Genomic DNA, 14,590 nt, shown 5'->3' on the forward strand with positions numbered 1-14,590 from the left:
AAACAGTTACTTACATTTCTAAGTTATAAAAAGAAATTTATACATACTTTTAAAAGCTGGTTGTTGATTTTTTTATATAATATTAAAATTTAATGTTTTAGCTTTTGTTGTTATTTTACTAATGACATGGTAATTGTTTAAAGTATAGTTTACATAGTACTAATATATATATTTAAATTTTTATTGATAACATTGTTATTGCATATCTGACAATTGTATTTAGTTTTTTGTTATAGTTAATATAAATTATTATAAAGTTAAGCCTTGAATAGTTATTATGTTATTTAAAAGTTACTATATTTTAAAGAATTTTTGCTGCAAGCCACTTATTACAGCTTAACAGAATTTAAGGTAGTTATTGAGATACAAGGTATTAAAAATTTCAAGTTCATATTGTTTAAACTAAGTAGATGAAAAAAAAACCATAGACTATTTACAAATCTTTAAATCTATTGTGTGCTCTGAAGCTTTAACTATGAAAAAAAAATAAAAAAAACAAAAAGTATATAATTTTGACAATAAAAATTAAATGTAATCAATTATGAATGAAAATTCCTTGAAAATCAAAAAATATATACAGGCTGCTATACATTTGAATAAATTACATTAAGGGCATAGGGTGAGGGGGTAACACCTTTTTTTGGTTTTTGATCTTATAAAATATAGTTTTTACTAAGCTACAAGATGCTTTTTACAGATTTAAAAAATTCAAAATAATTTTTGAGATATAGCCGGTCAAAGTTGGAGGCAACAATAGGATCCTTATGGGAGGCGCAAACTAAAACGGAAAATAACTAGAAATCACTAAAAATCTATCTCCTCCTACGTTTTTTGAGATAACTAACTCAAATTTTCAGGAAATGTTCCTTGGTATATTTAGAAAATTCTGTCAGAACAGACTTTAAAAAAATTAAAAAATAAAAGTTTTATAATAAAAAAACTGAAAAAAAAACTGTTTTTATTTGTTTATCTTTTATATATATTTATGCAAATTATAAATTTTATTGGCGACCGGTCTTGGTGGCAAGAGATTGCAACCTTTTCAAGCAAAAAATAAAATATTAAACTGCATATAACTATGTTAGTTATTTATATTGTATTTAAAAACTTATTCATGCGTAAAGAATATAAACAAAAACTAAAATGTTGCATGTTTGAAAATTCAAGCATATCAGAGTATAATTAGGTAAAATTGGTACTAGTTAAAAAAAAAAAGTTTAATTAATATTAATCTAAATATAAAAGTAGTTTATTTTATATATAAAATTTTTATTTTCTAATAAAAAAAAATTCTTTCTAACAGAATTTTCTAAATATATCAAGGAACATTTCCTGAAAATTTGAGGTAGTTTTCTCAAAAAACTTAGGAGAAGATAGATTTTTGGTGAAATAGTCTATTTTTTCCATTTTAGTTTGCACCTCCAATAAGGAACCTATTGTTGCCTCCGACTTTGACCGGCTTTATCTCAAAAATTATTTTGAATTTTTTAGATCTGTAAAAAGCATTTTGTAGCAAAGTAAAAACTATATAAAATGAGATCAAAAACTAAAAAAGAGTGTTTACCCCTCCTATGCCCTTAAATAATGTATTTTTCATTATACTTTAAAGACTATGTCTCAAGTTAATTAAAACTTTTAATGTATAGGAAATTTTGTTATAGTTAATACTTATAACTTTAATATAAGAATTCATGTTAAATTTGTTAAAAAAGATTCTTGACCTACACTATGGCTTTAACAAATAAACTTGTAAACATAAATAAATACTATTTCAACTTCTAATGTGTTCTAAAATTTCAAACTTGTTTTGTTATTTTAACACATCATATTTTTACATAAGCTATGTGTTAGTATGATTTAACGGCTTATGGGGTGAAACATTTTTTTTCTTTTTTATACAAAAAATATCATTGGCTCTTATTTCAAAGCTTAGGTACTATAAGATAGTTTTTACAGAACAAAAAAATGTCAATTAACTTTTGAGATATTAGAAGTTTTGTAAAAAAATCCGATACAACCCTATGATTGAAAATTTTCAAGAGCAATTTTCTCAAAATTAAAAATAATCACTAAAAATATATTTCCTCCTTCATTTTTAAAACAATTTAATTCAAATTTTTAAGATATGTACTTTTCAATATTACAAACAACTTGTAGGAAGCAAGTTTTTGAAAAAAAGTCATAAAAAAAATTATGACCAAAATTAAAAAAAAATCTATTTTTTTGATTATTAAAAAAATATTGTTTTTTTTATAAAACATAAAACATCAGTTTCCTACAAGTTGTTTAAAATTTATTAAAAATTACTCTGAAAAAGTTTTAAAACAATTTCTCAAAAATTTAGGGAGGAGATTGATTTTAGTGAAATAGTCTATTTTTGCCCTGTTAGTTTGTGCCTCCCATTCATAAGGAACCTGTTGAATGCTATAACTTTGATCGCTTATATCTCAAAAGTTACTTTGAATTTTAACAAGTGGTAACAGGTAACTTATCTAATTATGTAAAAAATAAAAATAAATTTGAAAAAAAGTGTTTGTGACTACTTCAGCAACAAAAGTAAAAGCTTGGAAATATTTGACACAAACAATATCTATAAATACACTTGCTCTGCAGATCAGAGTATCTCCTATATTGGAGAAACACCTTGACAAGTGTTCCAACAAATTACAGACCACTGCAGAACAGATAAGAAGCGCAATATTTGAACATCTTTTTAATTGCACACACTGTTAAAACTCTGACATAGTTCAAAAGTTTTGAAACCATGTAAACAAAGCAAACTCTACAGCCTGGAATAAATATTAATTGCGGAAGAACAACCTAAGTTAAATATGTAAATAGCATTAAATGGAAAAGCACAACTATTAACAAACTTATTTATTAACATGTCTTTACTAAAGTTTCACTTGCTATACTCTAAAGTTTGTACTTATTTGAATTTATTCATACTTCATAGTTTTAACTTATTTTTAATTTTTTAATGTTTTACTAACCAAAATTTTTTCATATTCATTTAAAGTTTACCACTTGAGAATAAAACTAATATAGTTTTGAAAACAGTTGTGTAATAAAATAAAAAGTAAAATGAGTAACCTCTACATACTTAGTTGCAAATGGTATATAAATATCACAAATTAACAAAGTTTAATATTTTGTAAGTTAAAGTAATGCAGTTTGTAATCATAATATAAAGCTGCTTTTGTAATATCAGTGATTGAAAAAACTCAGAATGCTCAAGTTAAGGGCATAGAGGGGTAACACCTTTTTTTGGTTTTTGATCTTATTTTATATAGTTTTTACTAAGCTAAAAAATGCTTTTTACAGATTAAAAAATTTCAAAGTAGTTTTTGAGATATAGCTGGTCAAAGTCGGAGCCAACAATAGGTTCCTTATGGGAGGCGCAAACTAAAATGGCAAAAATAGGCTACTTCACTAAAAATCTATCTTCTCCTACGTTTTTTGAGATAACTACCTCAAACTTTCAGGAAATGTTCCTTGATATATGTCGGAACAGAATTTTCCAAATACTGCATTTCCTGAAAATTTGAGGTAGTTATCTCAAAAAACCTAGGAGGAGATAGATTTTTAGTAATTTCTAGTTATTTGCTGTTTTAGTTTGCACCTCCCATAAGGATCCTATTGTTGCCTCCAACTTTGACCGGCTATATCTCAAAAATTATTTTGAATTTTTTAAATCTGTAAAAAGCATCTTGTAGCTTAGTAAAAACTGTATTTTATAAGATCAAAAACCAAAAAAGGGTGTTTACCCCCCCCTATGCCCTTAATTTACTATTTGTAAAGTCTCTAGCTGATTTAGGTTTGTTTGTATTTTTGCAAAAGTTAGGATAGCTTGGATTTTCATTCAATATTAGGCTAGTTTTTATAGCTTAAAGTTTTTTTCTTTCAAAACATGTTTTTTTATTTATATGGTTTTTTAAATTATTCAAGCTTCTTTTACTGTAAGTTTGTTCAGTTTTGGATTAGAAGTATATATTTTTTCAATTATTTTACAAACTCAGGCTAGTTTGATGTAACTAAGACTGGATTTTTTGCTTCTAAGAGTGGCAAACTTCTTGTATACTAATTGATTAAAGAATGTTTATCAAAAAAGATTTTGTAAAAAGCTTTTTGTAAAGATTAATGATCATTAAATAAACAAAACAGATGCTTCTAAACTAACTTTCTGTTTAAAACACTAGAAAATCTGAATGACTGATAATTTACAAAAAAATAGATTTAAGAATTACTAAAACTCAGAATCTTATTTTTTGCATAGTGCTGAACTGGTTTTTGATTATATATCTGTGATGAAATATGTGATATTAGTTATAATATTTTAAGAAAAATACTCAAAGTTCTTAACAAAAATAAACTTATTGAGATAGTGTACAAGACTGTTGATTTTATTTTATTTTTTACTATAAAGTTTTAATAAAACAGCTCATTATTTAGTTTAGTTTACAACAAGTAGAACTTTAAAAGGTTTTTTTTTCAAAATTAACTAATATTTATTTTAAACTTAATGTATGTTTGGTTTTTTGATGAGTTTTAGTTTTTATATTAGAATATATTAAGAAAAAAGTGTTTAAGATGTTATAATAGATACAGGGTTGCCACAAGGTCAGGAAAAGTCAGGAAATTTGACAAAATATGAAAAAAGTCTTATTTTGTTAGTTCAAATTTACAAAACTCCTTATTTTCCCAAGCCTTCAAATGGTTAATATTTAATAAAAAACCTATTAAAGTCAGACTAAAATTGCAAAGTTTTCCTTAAAGTTTACAAAATTACTTAATTTTAAATGCCTTTACTGGTAAAAATTAATAAAATGAGTGCAAAAAGAAAAGAAATGGAGTCTACAATCTGTGGCTAGATTTAGAGAAAAGATTATCTTTGACAAGTGTAGGAGCAGCAGATGAGAACGATTTAAGTAAAACGACAAATAGTTTTAACTGCTAAGAAAATTAAGTGGGATGCAGACCAGATAAAGGAAACTATATATTCATTAGATGAAGAGGTTGAAGTGCTATTAAAAAAACAGAGAAAATAAATTTTAGTACATTTAGTAAAAAAACTGTGTTTGATTATGTTCTTTATTATTTTAAGGTTTCAACTGTAAAAGTTTGTTATTGTTTTAAGGTTTTAGTTGTAAAAGTCCGTTATTGTTTTAAGGTTTTAATTGTAAAAGTTACTTATATGTCTTTTCGTTTATTTAGATATATTTATGTTGGGAAATGCAAAAATATTGTTTCTTTTTTCAACAAAGTTGTGTTTATAAGTTAGAAAATAAAAGTATTTTGCTGATAGAGCTGTTTATTACAAATACACCAATCATACATAGATGGTTCAAGTGATGTAATGGAAGTAAGATGATTGAATTCAGCAAAAAAACTCATCTATTAACCTGTATAAAAATAAGATTGAAAGCTTTATATAGTTTTAAGTGTTTGATTATGTATTTTACAATAAGTTTAAATAAAGAGCTTGAAATAAAAAAGTCAGGAAATTTTTTTCAGCTAGATTTGTGGCAACCCTGTAGATACCTTTTTACTTTGTAAATTAATCAATATCTTACAGCAATAATTGAACATTGTTATTGAATAAAAGTTAACAGCATGCTTCTAATTTTTTTTTTGAAGTTGTACAAAATTAAAAAAAGGAACTATGTATATTACTTTTATTTTGAATACTCCTTTTTTTCGAATTACTAGAGTTTCAAAAATAGTTGATATTATATATCTTAAGTTTTTTGAGTGCATTCTAGCAGACTAAAATTATTCAAGAAAAAAGTCCACTGTATATAATTTTTTGGTAGTGAGTAGGAGCCCTGTTTAAATTTAATCTTGATCAAAAGAGTATTTGTGTTATATCAGTATTAAGGTATTAATTTTTAATTATAAATCATAAAAACTTGTAACAATTTGATATTATAATTATACATACAGGTTGCAATAATAATAAATATATATAAAGTTACTTTTCTCTCTTTTAAGTAATTTTAAATTATCAAACAGTTTTTTTTATATCTTGAATTAGAATTTACATTAAAATAAAACCTTTACTTTAAAATTAATGGACTAATATCAGAAAATTTGAAAAAGTGTTCTAAAAAGCTTTTACTGGTTATTATTTATTATAAATTGTTTATGAACGCTGTAAAAAGCAAATTTACTCTATAATAATTAACTTACAATTTATGATAAAGAAACTACAACAATATTAACTAATAAACTGTTAACAAAAGGTAATTAAAGAAGATGAACAATAGCTAAGTCAGTTGTTCTTTGACTCTTAAAAATCTGTGAACAGTAAAAAACTTAAGTAGTATTCTTGTTCACACCAGAATATTAAGTAATTAAATTTATTACAAAATTATATTTCATCGATGATTTGTGTGCATTTATATATATATATAAATTTTGATATCCAGAAAAAATGATTAAAATAAATTCACATAAAAATATGCCTTCAAAAGCAAAACCTTTTAGAAGAAAAAGTTTAATTTATAAAATTTATACTTTATTTATGTTTGGCAACAATGGATTTTGTTATGAAATTTAGTGGAATCTTGTGTTAAACAACTTTGAAATAAATTTTACTGATAGAAAAAATTTATTGGTCATTGAAATTGAAGATTGTTAAAATTTATACCCAATAATTGAAAAACATTGTTTGTAGCATAATTATTTTTGAATTTTGATATATTATTTTGAAAAAAAAAGTTTAAATACTATTATGGAACTTGTTTTAATCCTCTGCTTCAAACTATTAATAAACAATACAAATAAAAATCATTAACCTCATTTTGGTGAAAAATTTTGTTAATTAAAACTTATGTTGTTTTATTAGATTTTAGTTAAAGTTTAGTGAAAATTTAATTGATTAAAATTATAATGAATTATAGTAAAAGTTTATTAATTCAATATTTAAAGCTTTTTTTTTTGTTGTTTACTAACAGTTGAAATCCACACAAAGCATTTTTTATGTAATTAAGTATACATGATTATATGTAAGTAGTATTCAACATAACAATTGACGCAGTTAGTGTTATTAGTGTTCAGATTGTTTTTTTTTTTAATTGCAAGCTTAATAAAAATCTATACACTGATCAGTGTATAATTAGATATTATGCTTTAAATAGTTATTTTTTTTATAAGCAGAAAAAGATTGATCTTACAAAATACATTTTTAATTTTTGAAAAATGAAGTCATGTACTGAACAATACATAAGATTTGTTTTTTGTTTTAATGTAACTTAAATATGTTTTATTGCATTAAAAATAGTAGTTGTTTGAATGATGCTTATGTCATTTTTTTTTTGTGACAGTAATTTGTTCACTACAATTTGTAAACGTTAATTGAGAGTTGATAAAAAGTTTTTATACAATGGAGGGTCAAAGAGCTGATTTTGGAAGTAAGTTCTGCATATTTTTTAAATTTATGTTTCTTTTCAAAAAGTAAGACTATTACTTTTTTGCTAGTATGTTAAATTAGAAATAACGTATTGCAAGCTTTGATTATGACCTTTTATTTTGTTACTCGATTAAAAAATTTTAAACTAAACCAATTTTTCATTTTATAATAGAAGCTAAATAAATGTAGTATACGGTTGTATAAATTCAAAAAAAAAAGATAAGTTTCCGCTTTGTTAACTTAGTTTATAATTTTTTTTTAAAGATTTATTTTTGCTAATAAATTGAATAAAAACAGTATTATAAAGCTTACAATTGCTGCATAATTTTCAAAAAGTGAAAAATAGATATTGTATACAAAATAAACAAGAAAAAATAAATTATAAGATGTTATACACTTTTATCAAATTACAAACAATATATTAGAAGTTCATTTGAGATATTTTTTCTCTGTTTTGATTGTATACTTTAGAAACAATTTCTTCTCTCTTTTCTTAAAAAAGCAACCTCTTCAAATGTGAACTAAGTAACTTAAACTCAAATCTCATTTGTTTTGTGCTTTTATTGGGTAAATCAAGCTTAGAAAAAGAAACTAGTTGTAAAACATGAGCTTTAAATGTTTTAAAACTGTTGGTAATATAGGGACAATGCAAAGTCGAGTTAAGCTTAATTTCCGTCAGTTATGTGTTTAGTTGAAACCATATGTACTTTAATTAATTTTAAATTAAGCTTTTTAAATTTAACAGAAATCACGGAAGATGAGCGTCTTACAGCTGATGAGATGGACAGTAAAAGAAGTCAGGCTATGGCTTATGAATATTTATGCCATTTAGAAGAAGCAAAACAGTTGGTTCAAAATGTTTTGTAGTATTAACTTTCGTATTTTTCTAATATTTTTATTTTTTGCTTTACTTAATTGCATTTATCTGAAGCTCTTTAAAGTTTTTTAAATTGAGCATATTTTTATAAGCTTATATTTAAGTAATTGATTATCAATACTTGATTACTTAACAGTTAAAAAATACAAAAACTTTAATGGTTTATATTTCAAAGATGGATGGAATACTGTATATCTGAAGAAATACCTCCTAGTACTGAATTAGAAGAAAGTCTAAGACATGGGGTTACTCTAGCAAAGTTAGCGCATTATTTTGCTCCTGATAAAGTTCCTGCTAGAAAAATTTACGACAAAGACTTAAAGAGATTTGAACAAAAAGGACTACATTTCAAACACACTGACAATATTAATGCTTGGTTCAGGGCTATGGAACATGTTGGCTTACCAAAGGTAAGATAATTTTCTAAAATGTATCGTAATAAATATGTTTTATAGCTTTAAATTAAGTACATGTGAAAAATATCTGTAAAGTAATACTGTTCAACTAAACTGCCCTGCCCATATCAGTACATATTTAAAAATAGTTTGCTTATTTTACTTCAAGAAAATAGTATTTTCATTGTTATCTCTTAGTTTACCTAGACTCAATTAGTGTAATGTTTATTTATTAAGTATTATGTTATATAAATGCTTTTTTTTACAGAACTTGGACGATTTTTTAAGGTATAAATATCATTTGGTTGTTTTTGTTGTATTATATGTCAGTGCCAAAATCCTTATATACTAAAAAGGTTAAAAAAAAGTTTAAGTGTATATTTTAGAAGCACGTTACTACTACAATATCTTTGTATAAAATTTTTTGTAATTAGTGGTTCTATTAAGATATTTACAGTTTACTTCAAAGTTTCTTTAATTTTTATAAATACTGGTTAACTTTTGTTATTGTGATCTTAAGAAACAGTTAGAATATTTTCTTAAATCTATAAAGGTACTATAATGTGTGTATTAAGATTATAACAGCTATGTCAATTGTTAAGTTATTATTTTATACTAAAAAAATATCTTAAACTAGTTCGTTAATATTTACTTTTTGTTTTGTATTTTCTATATTTAAAAAGAAATTTAAAGAATATAACATTTTAACTAAAAGAAATTTTTTGTCTTTTACCCATATAACCTGTTTTTATAATTTTGCTAAGTGTTTTCTTCATCAGTTTATATGTCTGTCCATTTTTTTTTATAATCAAAAATATATTTAAATTCATATAAGCTATGTAATAATTTTCACATTAAAGTTCACTTCATTTCACTTATTGTTTGTGTATGTTTCATAAAGTTTATTGTTAACATTAAAAAAATACTTTTTCCAAATATTTTGTTTGTTTATAAAGATACAATTCTAAATACATTCTGTAAACAACTGTTTTTGTCTGTGATACTGTATTTAGTTATAATCATTGAACTTGGTTAGTTTTCTATTTTTAGCAGGTATTACTAAAAATTTTTTGGTTAATTTTCAAAACTCGGTAGAATATATCTGAAATAAAATATTTATCATTCTAGTGATAAAATGTTAAATGCTAAACAAATATATTGATTTATATTTAAGTTAGTATGAGTGTTGTAAAAAATGTTTATATAAATTCGCAACAGATATTTTACCCAGAAACTACAGATATATATGATAGAAAGAATATGCCTCGCACTATATACTGTCTTCATGCTTTAAGTTTGTATCTGTTTAAGCTAGGTAAAGCACCTCAAATGAAAGATTTGTATGGAATAGCTGAGTTTACAGGTGATTGAGTGAAAAATACTTCGAATAAATGCATTATTAGTTTTTTTATCAACATATTTTGTTAATTATTTTTATATATGTTGCAATACTTTAATATGTCTTAGCGTTCTTTGATAGCAATAATTTTGTTAATCATTGTAAACATTAATTTAAAGTTAATAAAACTGTTAGTGTAAAACATATATTCTATATTTATTTAAAACAGAGGAACAATTGACTATCATGCAAACTGAACTAGAAAAATATGGAATTCATATGCCCCAGTTTAACAAGATTGGCGGTATATTAGCTAATGAAATGTCAGTTGACGAGGCTGCTTGTAAGTTTTTGTTATATAAAGAGTATACTGTTAAGATTATGGGGGGTAATTAGTTATAAAATTATTAGTGTTATAATTTGCATTACATACTAAACTATCAGCTGTTTTTACCGTTTTTTAACTAATAGTAACTTTTAAGATACAAATCGTCAAAGTTTATTGGGTACATAATACATATTTAAGTTACATTTGGTTTCTTATGAAAGGCGACAATTTAAAAGGTAAAAATATACTTTCACTAAAATACTTATTTTCTTCTACGATTTTTGAGCAATAGTTTAAAATTTTAAAAATATTTTTTTTTTTAATTTTGTATTAAATAATTTCCTGTGTAACACGAATATCAACAACAGTATCCGAGATAACCTACGACTACATTTAATAAATTATGAAAAACTTGTAAGAAACGTATTTTAGGTTTCTAACAAATTTTTTGTTTCAAAAAATAATCAAAAATTTTTTTTTAAATGTTGTTTTATTTTTTTAAAATATTTTTATTTTTTCATGATATGCTTCCTACAAGTTGTTTCCAGTATCAGAAAAAAAAAATATAAAACTTTTAAGTAAATTTCTTAAAAATGCAGGAAATATATTTCTAATATACTCTTTAAAATTTCCTGAAAATTTCTAATTTAAATATTCTTTTTTTTTATAATTATAAAATTCAATTCAAAAGTGATAGTATCTTAAAATTTAATTAATTCTTTTGTTTAATAAAAACTATCTTGTAACATGTACTTGAAGCTTTCAAATAACGGAATATATCTTAACTAATAGTAATAAGTTTTAATTGATTGTTAATTTTTCAGCAAAAAACATGTTGTACCCTTAATTTTGTACTTGAAAAACTTTTTCGTGTATTTATACTTATTATCAGTAAAAACTTTTTATTACTTTGCTGTCGTTTAGGTCATTTTAAATATTGAAGATGTAAATATATTTTTTTTTAATTGTAAGCTTTGAATTTAAAGGTTAAATACATTAAACTTGTCGTAATTTTTTATTGAGTCTATGTGTAATTTATCTAGCTATCTGTCTAAATTTTTCTCATACAAATCTCAGTATAGATCTTATGTATGTTTAGAGTTACTGTTAAAATAGATTACTTTTAATTTTTTAAGTCTAATGTATTTTATTTGACACCTCAGTGAATTGTTTTTCAAATATTTTTAGTCACGGTATTCAACAGGTGACTTCTTTTATCTCTTTGTACATGTGATCTTTAATTATTAATATTTCTAAACTGCTAAGCAAACTTTTGAACATTTTAAAAGACTCATAAATAAATCAGTGCTATATTTAAAGAAAAAAAAGACTTGTTTTCCAAAAGTATAGTTTTTCCAAACAATTTAGACTAGTATGTGTCTAGTTTGCAATGGAAGTAAATTGGATTAAGTATATTGAAAAAAGCCCAGTTAAGGTTTATAAGGTTTTTGATGTTGGCGTTCAAGGTTAACTAGTTTTAGATTATAAAGTTTCCTAGTTGTATAAAAGTGAATTTATTTGTAGCCTGAATATTAAAAAAGTCACAAGTTTAAATAGATATATTCTTTATAACTTAGTATAACAATCTAATTCTATTGAAAATTAGTTTGTAATTTAAAACAGATTTAGTCTATTATACTATTTGTTTATCAGCTGTACAAACAACTTAAAATTATGATTTAAGTTTGTTACTACCATGAAAACACAAAAATTCGTTTTATTTGTTTGTTTAAATTTTTTTTTGCTTCTTTGTAGAATTAAAAAGATTTAGCATATATGCTAGTAAGTAATTAAGTTTACAACAACCTATACAAACCCTAAGTGTCTGTTATTAAAAAAGTACATTAAACTAAAGCACCTTACTAAAAAGATTATGTTGTAATTAAATACGGAAGTTGTTTATAATAAACTTTTAGGTTAATAGTTGCAAATCATAAGGTAAAATAATGTCTAAATAATAATATCTAAATATAGTCTTTCTAATGATGTTTTTAGGGCTTTATTTATTCACAGACCTATTTGTTTGTTATTTTGATAAAGTATGTAGTGATTAATTTAATTTATTACGTATAAAATCTACAAATGTATTTTATTTTTATTAAAAAAAACATATGTTTTATCTAATTTATATAATATTTATGGTAGATACATAGTTTTTATTTTTATTAAAGATAAAGTATTTTATATAAGTTAAAAAAAAGTAGATTTATCATTAAGAAAGTTCTCTAATTTATATTATGGTTATAATACAGTAAGTGTGTTATTTTTGAAGACTACTAGTATTATTCACTCTTTTCGCCCAAAGTAAATTTTCTACTTAAATCAAAAATTTTTGAGCAAAAGCAAGTTTTTAAAAGAGCAATAATCAGCAAAAGTGCTATGTAAGCTTGTAAGCGGTTTTACACTGAATAAATAGTTGATGAAGAGAACACAACTTGCAAGTTGGTAATTTGCAAGGAAGTGACGTTGCGCTTACTTCATGTTGTAACTTTTCTTCGTGTTTTATTTCATGGAAAAGCAACATGTATCCTAATCGTCGATTATTTATTACATTCAAAACTAGCTGAATTTCAATATGCATTTCTGTTTTACCCTGATACAACACATCAATCACGCAAATACCTTGCATAAAAAACACTAAAAAATAAATTTACGAATACTTTTGATCTATTTGAATCATATAATTTTGAATATCCTTTTAGAAATTACAGTATGAAAAGAACTCATGTAAGAGTAAGAAAAAACTTAAGAATAGTTGTTTTAGATATGTAAATCCGTAATTTTACCTATATAAAAAACAACATTTAAAAAATGAGTATAGTGAATACAAGAGAATGGAAGTTTATTTATAAAACATGTTACAATAAATATTTAATAATTTTAAAGAAAAAGTATGTTTCAAATATACAAGTTTAAAGAGTCCATTAAATAAAGTTTACTAAAAGTCGTTTTATACGGTATTTTGAAACAAGATAAATAAAGATAAAGGAAATAATTGTAACTTAACTAAAAATAAAAATGAAGAACATAGAAAACAGAAGTTTTTCTGTTTAAATAAAAATTTTCTTTTATATGTTTTTAATTTGAAGTATTATCGTACATCCTTCTATAACGTCTTTTGAATTATTTTTAGTTGTTGTAAAAAAAAGTATTTGTTTTTGCTTGTATAGAAACCTTTGTAAACCATAAAAGATTTGTAAGTTATTTACGATTACTAAAAAGTCTATTGCACTTAGTTAGAACTAAAAATGTGTTTTTTACCAAGTCTGTTTAGATTAATTTTACACAACCAATATCAAATTAAGGTGTTTTGTAGTTTGTATTTTATTTTTAGTCCACAAAAACTTTAAGTAACTAAAAAAATTATATCTAATCTCTTAAATTGAAACAGTGCATGCAGCAGTAATTGCCATCAATGAGGCGTTAGAATCAGGAGATGTTGAGGAAACTTGTAGCAAACTTCTGAACCCACAAGCTATGCTAGAACATGTTAATAGAAAGAATGCACAACAATACCAGAAATGTTTATTTGCTCATAAGCGCTCTAAACAGGACGCTGCACGAGCCAAGGTTTGATTGTGTTGTATATCACTATGTTAAACAACTTTATTTTTAGTTAAACTAAAAGATTTTTTTTGCCACATACACTGAAGTTTTACTGGTTTTTTAATATTTTATTTTTTTGTAACTTTTTTAAATATTGGGATCAATTTAGCCTACTGAGTTAAAAAACCTAGATCTAATGTTTTTTTATTTTGTTAGGTTAAGTTTTTATATAGTGTTTGGTTTTTAATAATTTTAATTTGCTAATTATTTATTAGCTAAATAATTTTGATTATTTTATTGTTGAAAAAATACTCTTTGGATTTTGATAACTACAGAAGGAACTACTTCAAAATTGTGAAATTACATCTGAAGTAATAAAATATCCGGTTAGATAAATGATAATCAGTAGATTTATATGGTGCTTTAACTTGAAAATCTTTAAAAAAAGTTTTGTAGTACATCACTTACTTATGCAATAAAAACTTAACTTTGTCTACTTATTAATGAGTTTAATCACTAATTATGTTGTAATAATATGTTTTGCTTAGTTATATTTCATAGATTAAAGTACTACTTGATTACTTTTTTTGGTGTTTGATTCGAATGTTGGTGTTTATTGTTTTTTAAGGCTACCGAGTGATGGTTGTTTTTTTTTTAGGTATTACTATTAGTACTAAATCTTATATAAAAGCTT

The 14,590-nt window shown here is 23.8% G+C and overlaps 1 protein-coding gene across 4 annotated transcripts in view; it reads left to right on the forward strand.

Annotated features, from left to right (window-relative positions):
• Positions 1-7,323: 7,323 nt before the first annotated feature.
• Positions 7,324-14,590, forward strand: part of LOC145837797 (ras GTPase-activating-like protein IQGAP1) — a 30,143-nt gene continuing 22,876 nt past the window's right edge. For 3 of the 4 annotated variants that reach the window (XM_082945245.1, XM_082945248.1, XM_082945246.1), the window contains exons 1-6: positions 7,970-8,085; positions 8,157-8,256; positions 8,464-8,698; positions 9,902-10,046; positions 10,252-10,365; positions 13,742-13,920. In XM_082945245.1, the coding sequence (XP_082801371.1) occupies positions 8,016-8,085; positions 8,157-8,256; positions 8,464-8,698; positions 9,902-10,046; positions 10,252-10,365; positions 13,742-13,920 (843 nt within the window). In that variant the 5' untranslated portion in view covers positions 7,970-8,015. Of the gene's footprint in view, positions 7,413-7,969; positions 8,086-8,156; positions 8,257-8,463; positions 8,699-9,901; positions 10,047-10,251; positions 10,366-13,741; positions 13,921-14,590 lie in introns of those variants that run through there. The other variant, XM_082945247.1, reaches the window with a different exon arrangement.

This window comes from Thalia democratica, chromosome 6 (assembly GCF_965202585.1).
Source record: "Thalia democratica chromosome 6, ktThaDemo2.hap1.1, whole genome shotgun sequence".
NCBI classification, from domain to species: Eukaryota; Metazoa; Chordata; class Thaliacea; order Salpida; family Salpidae; genus Thalia; species Thalia democratica.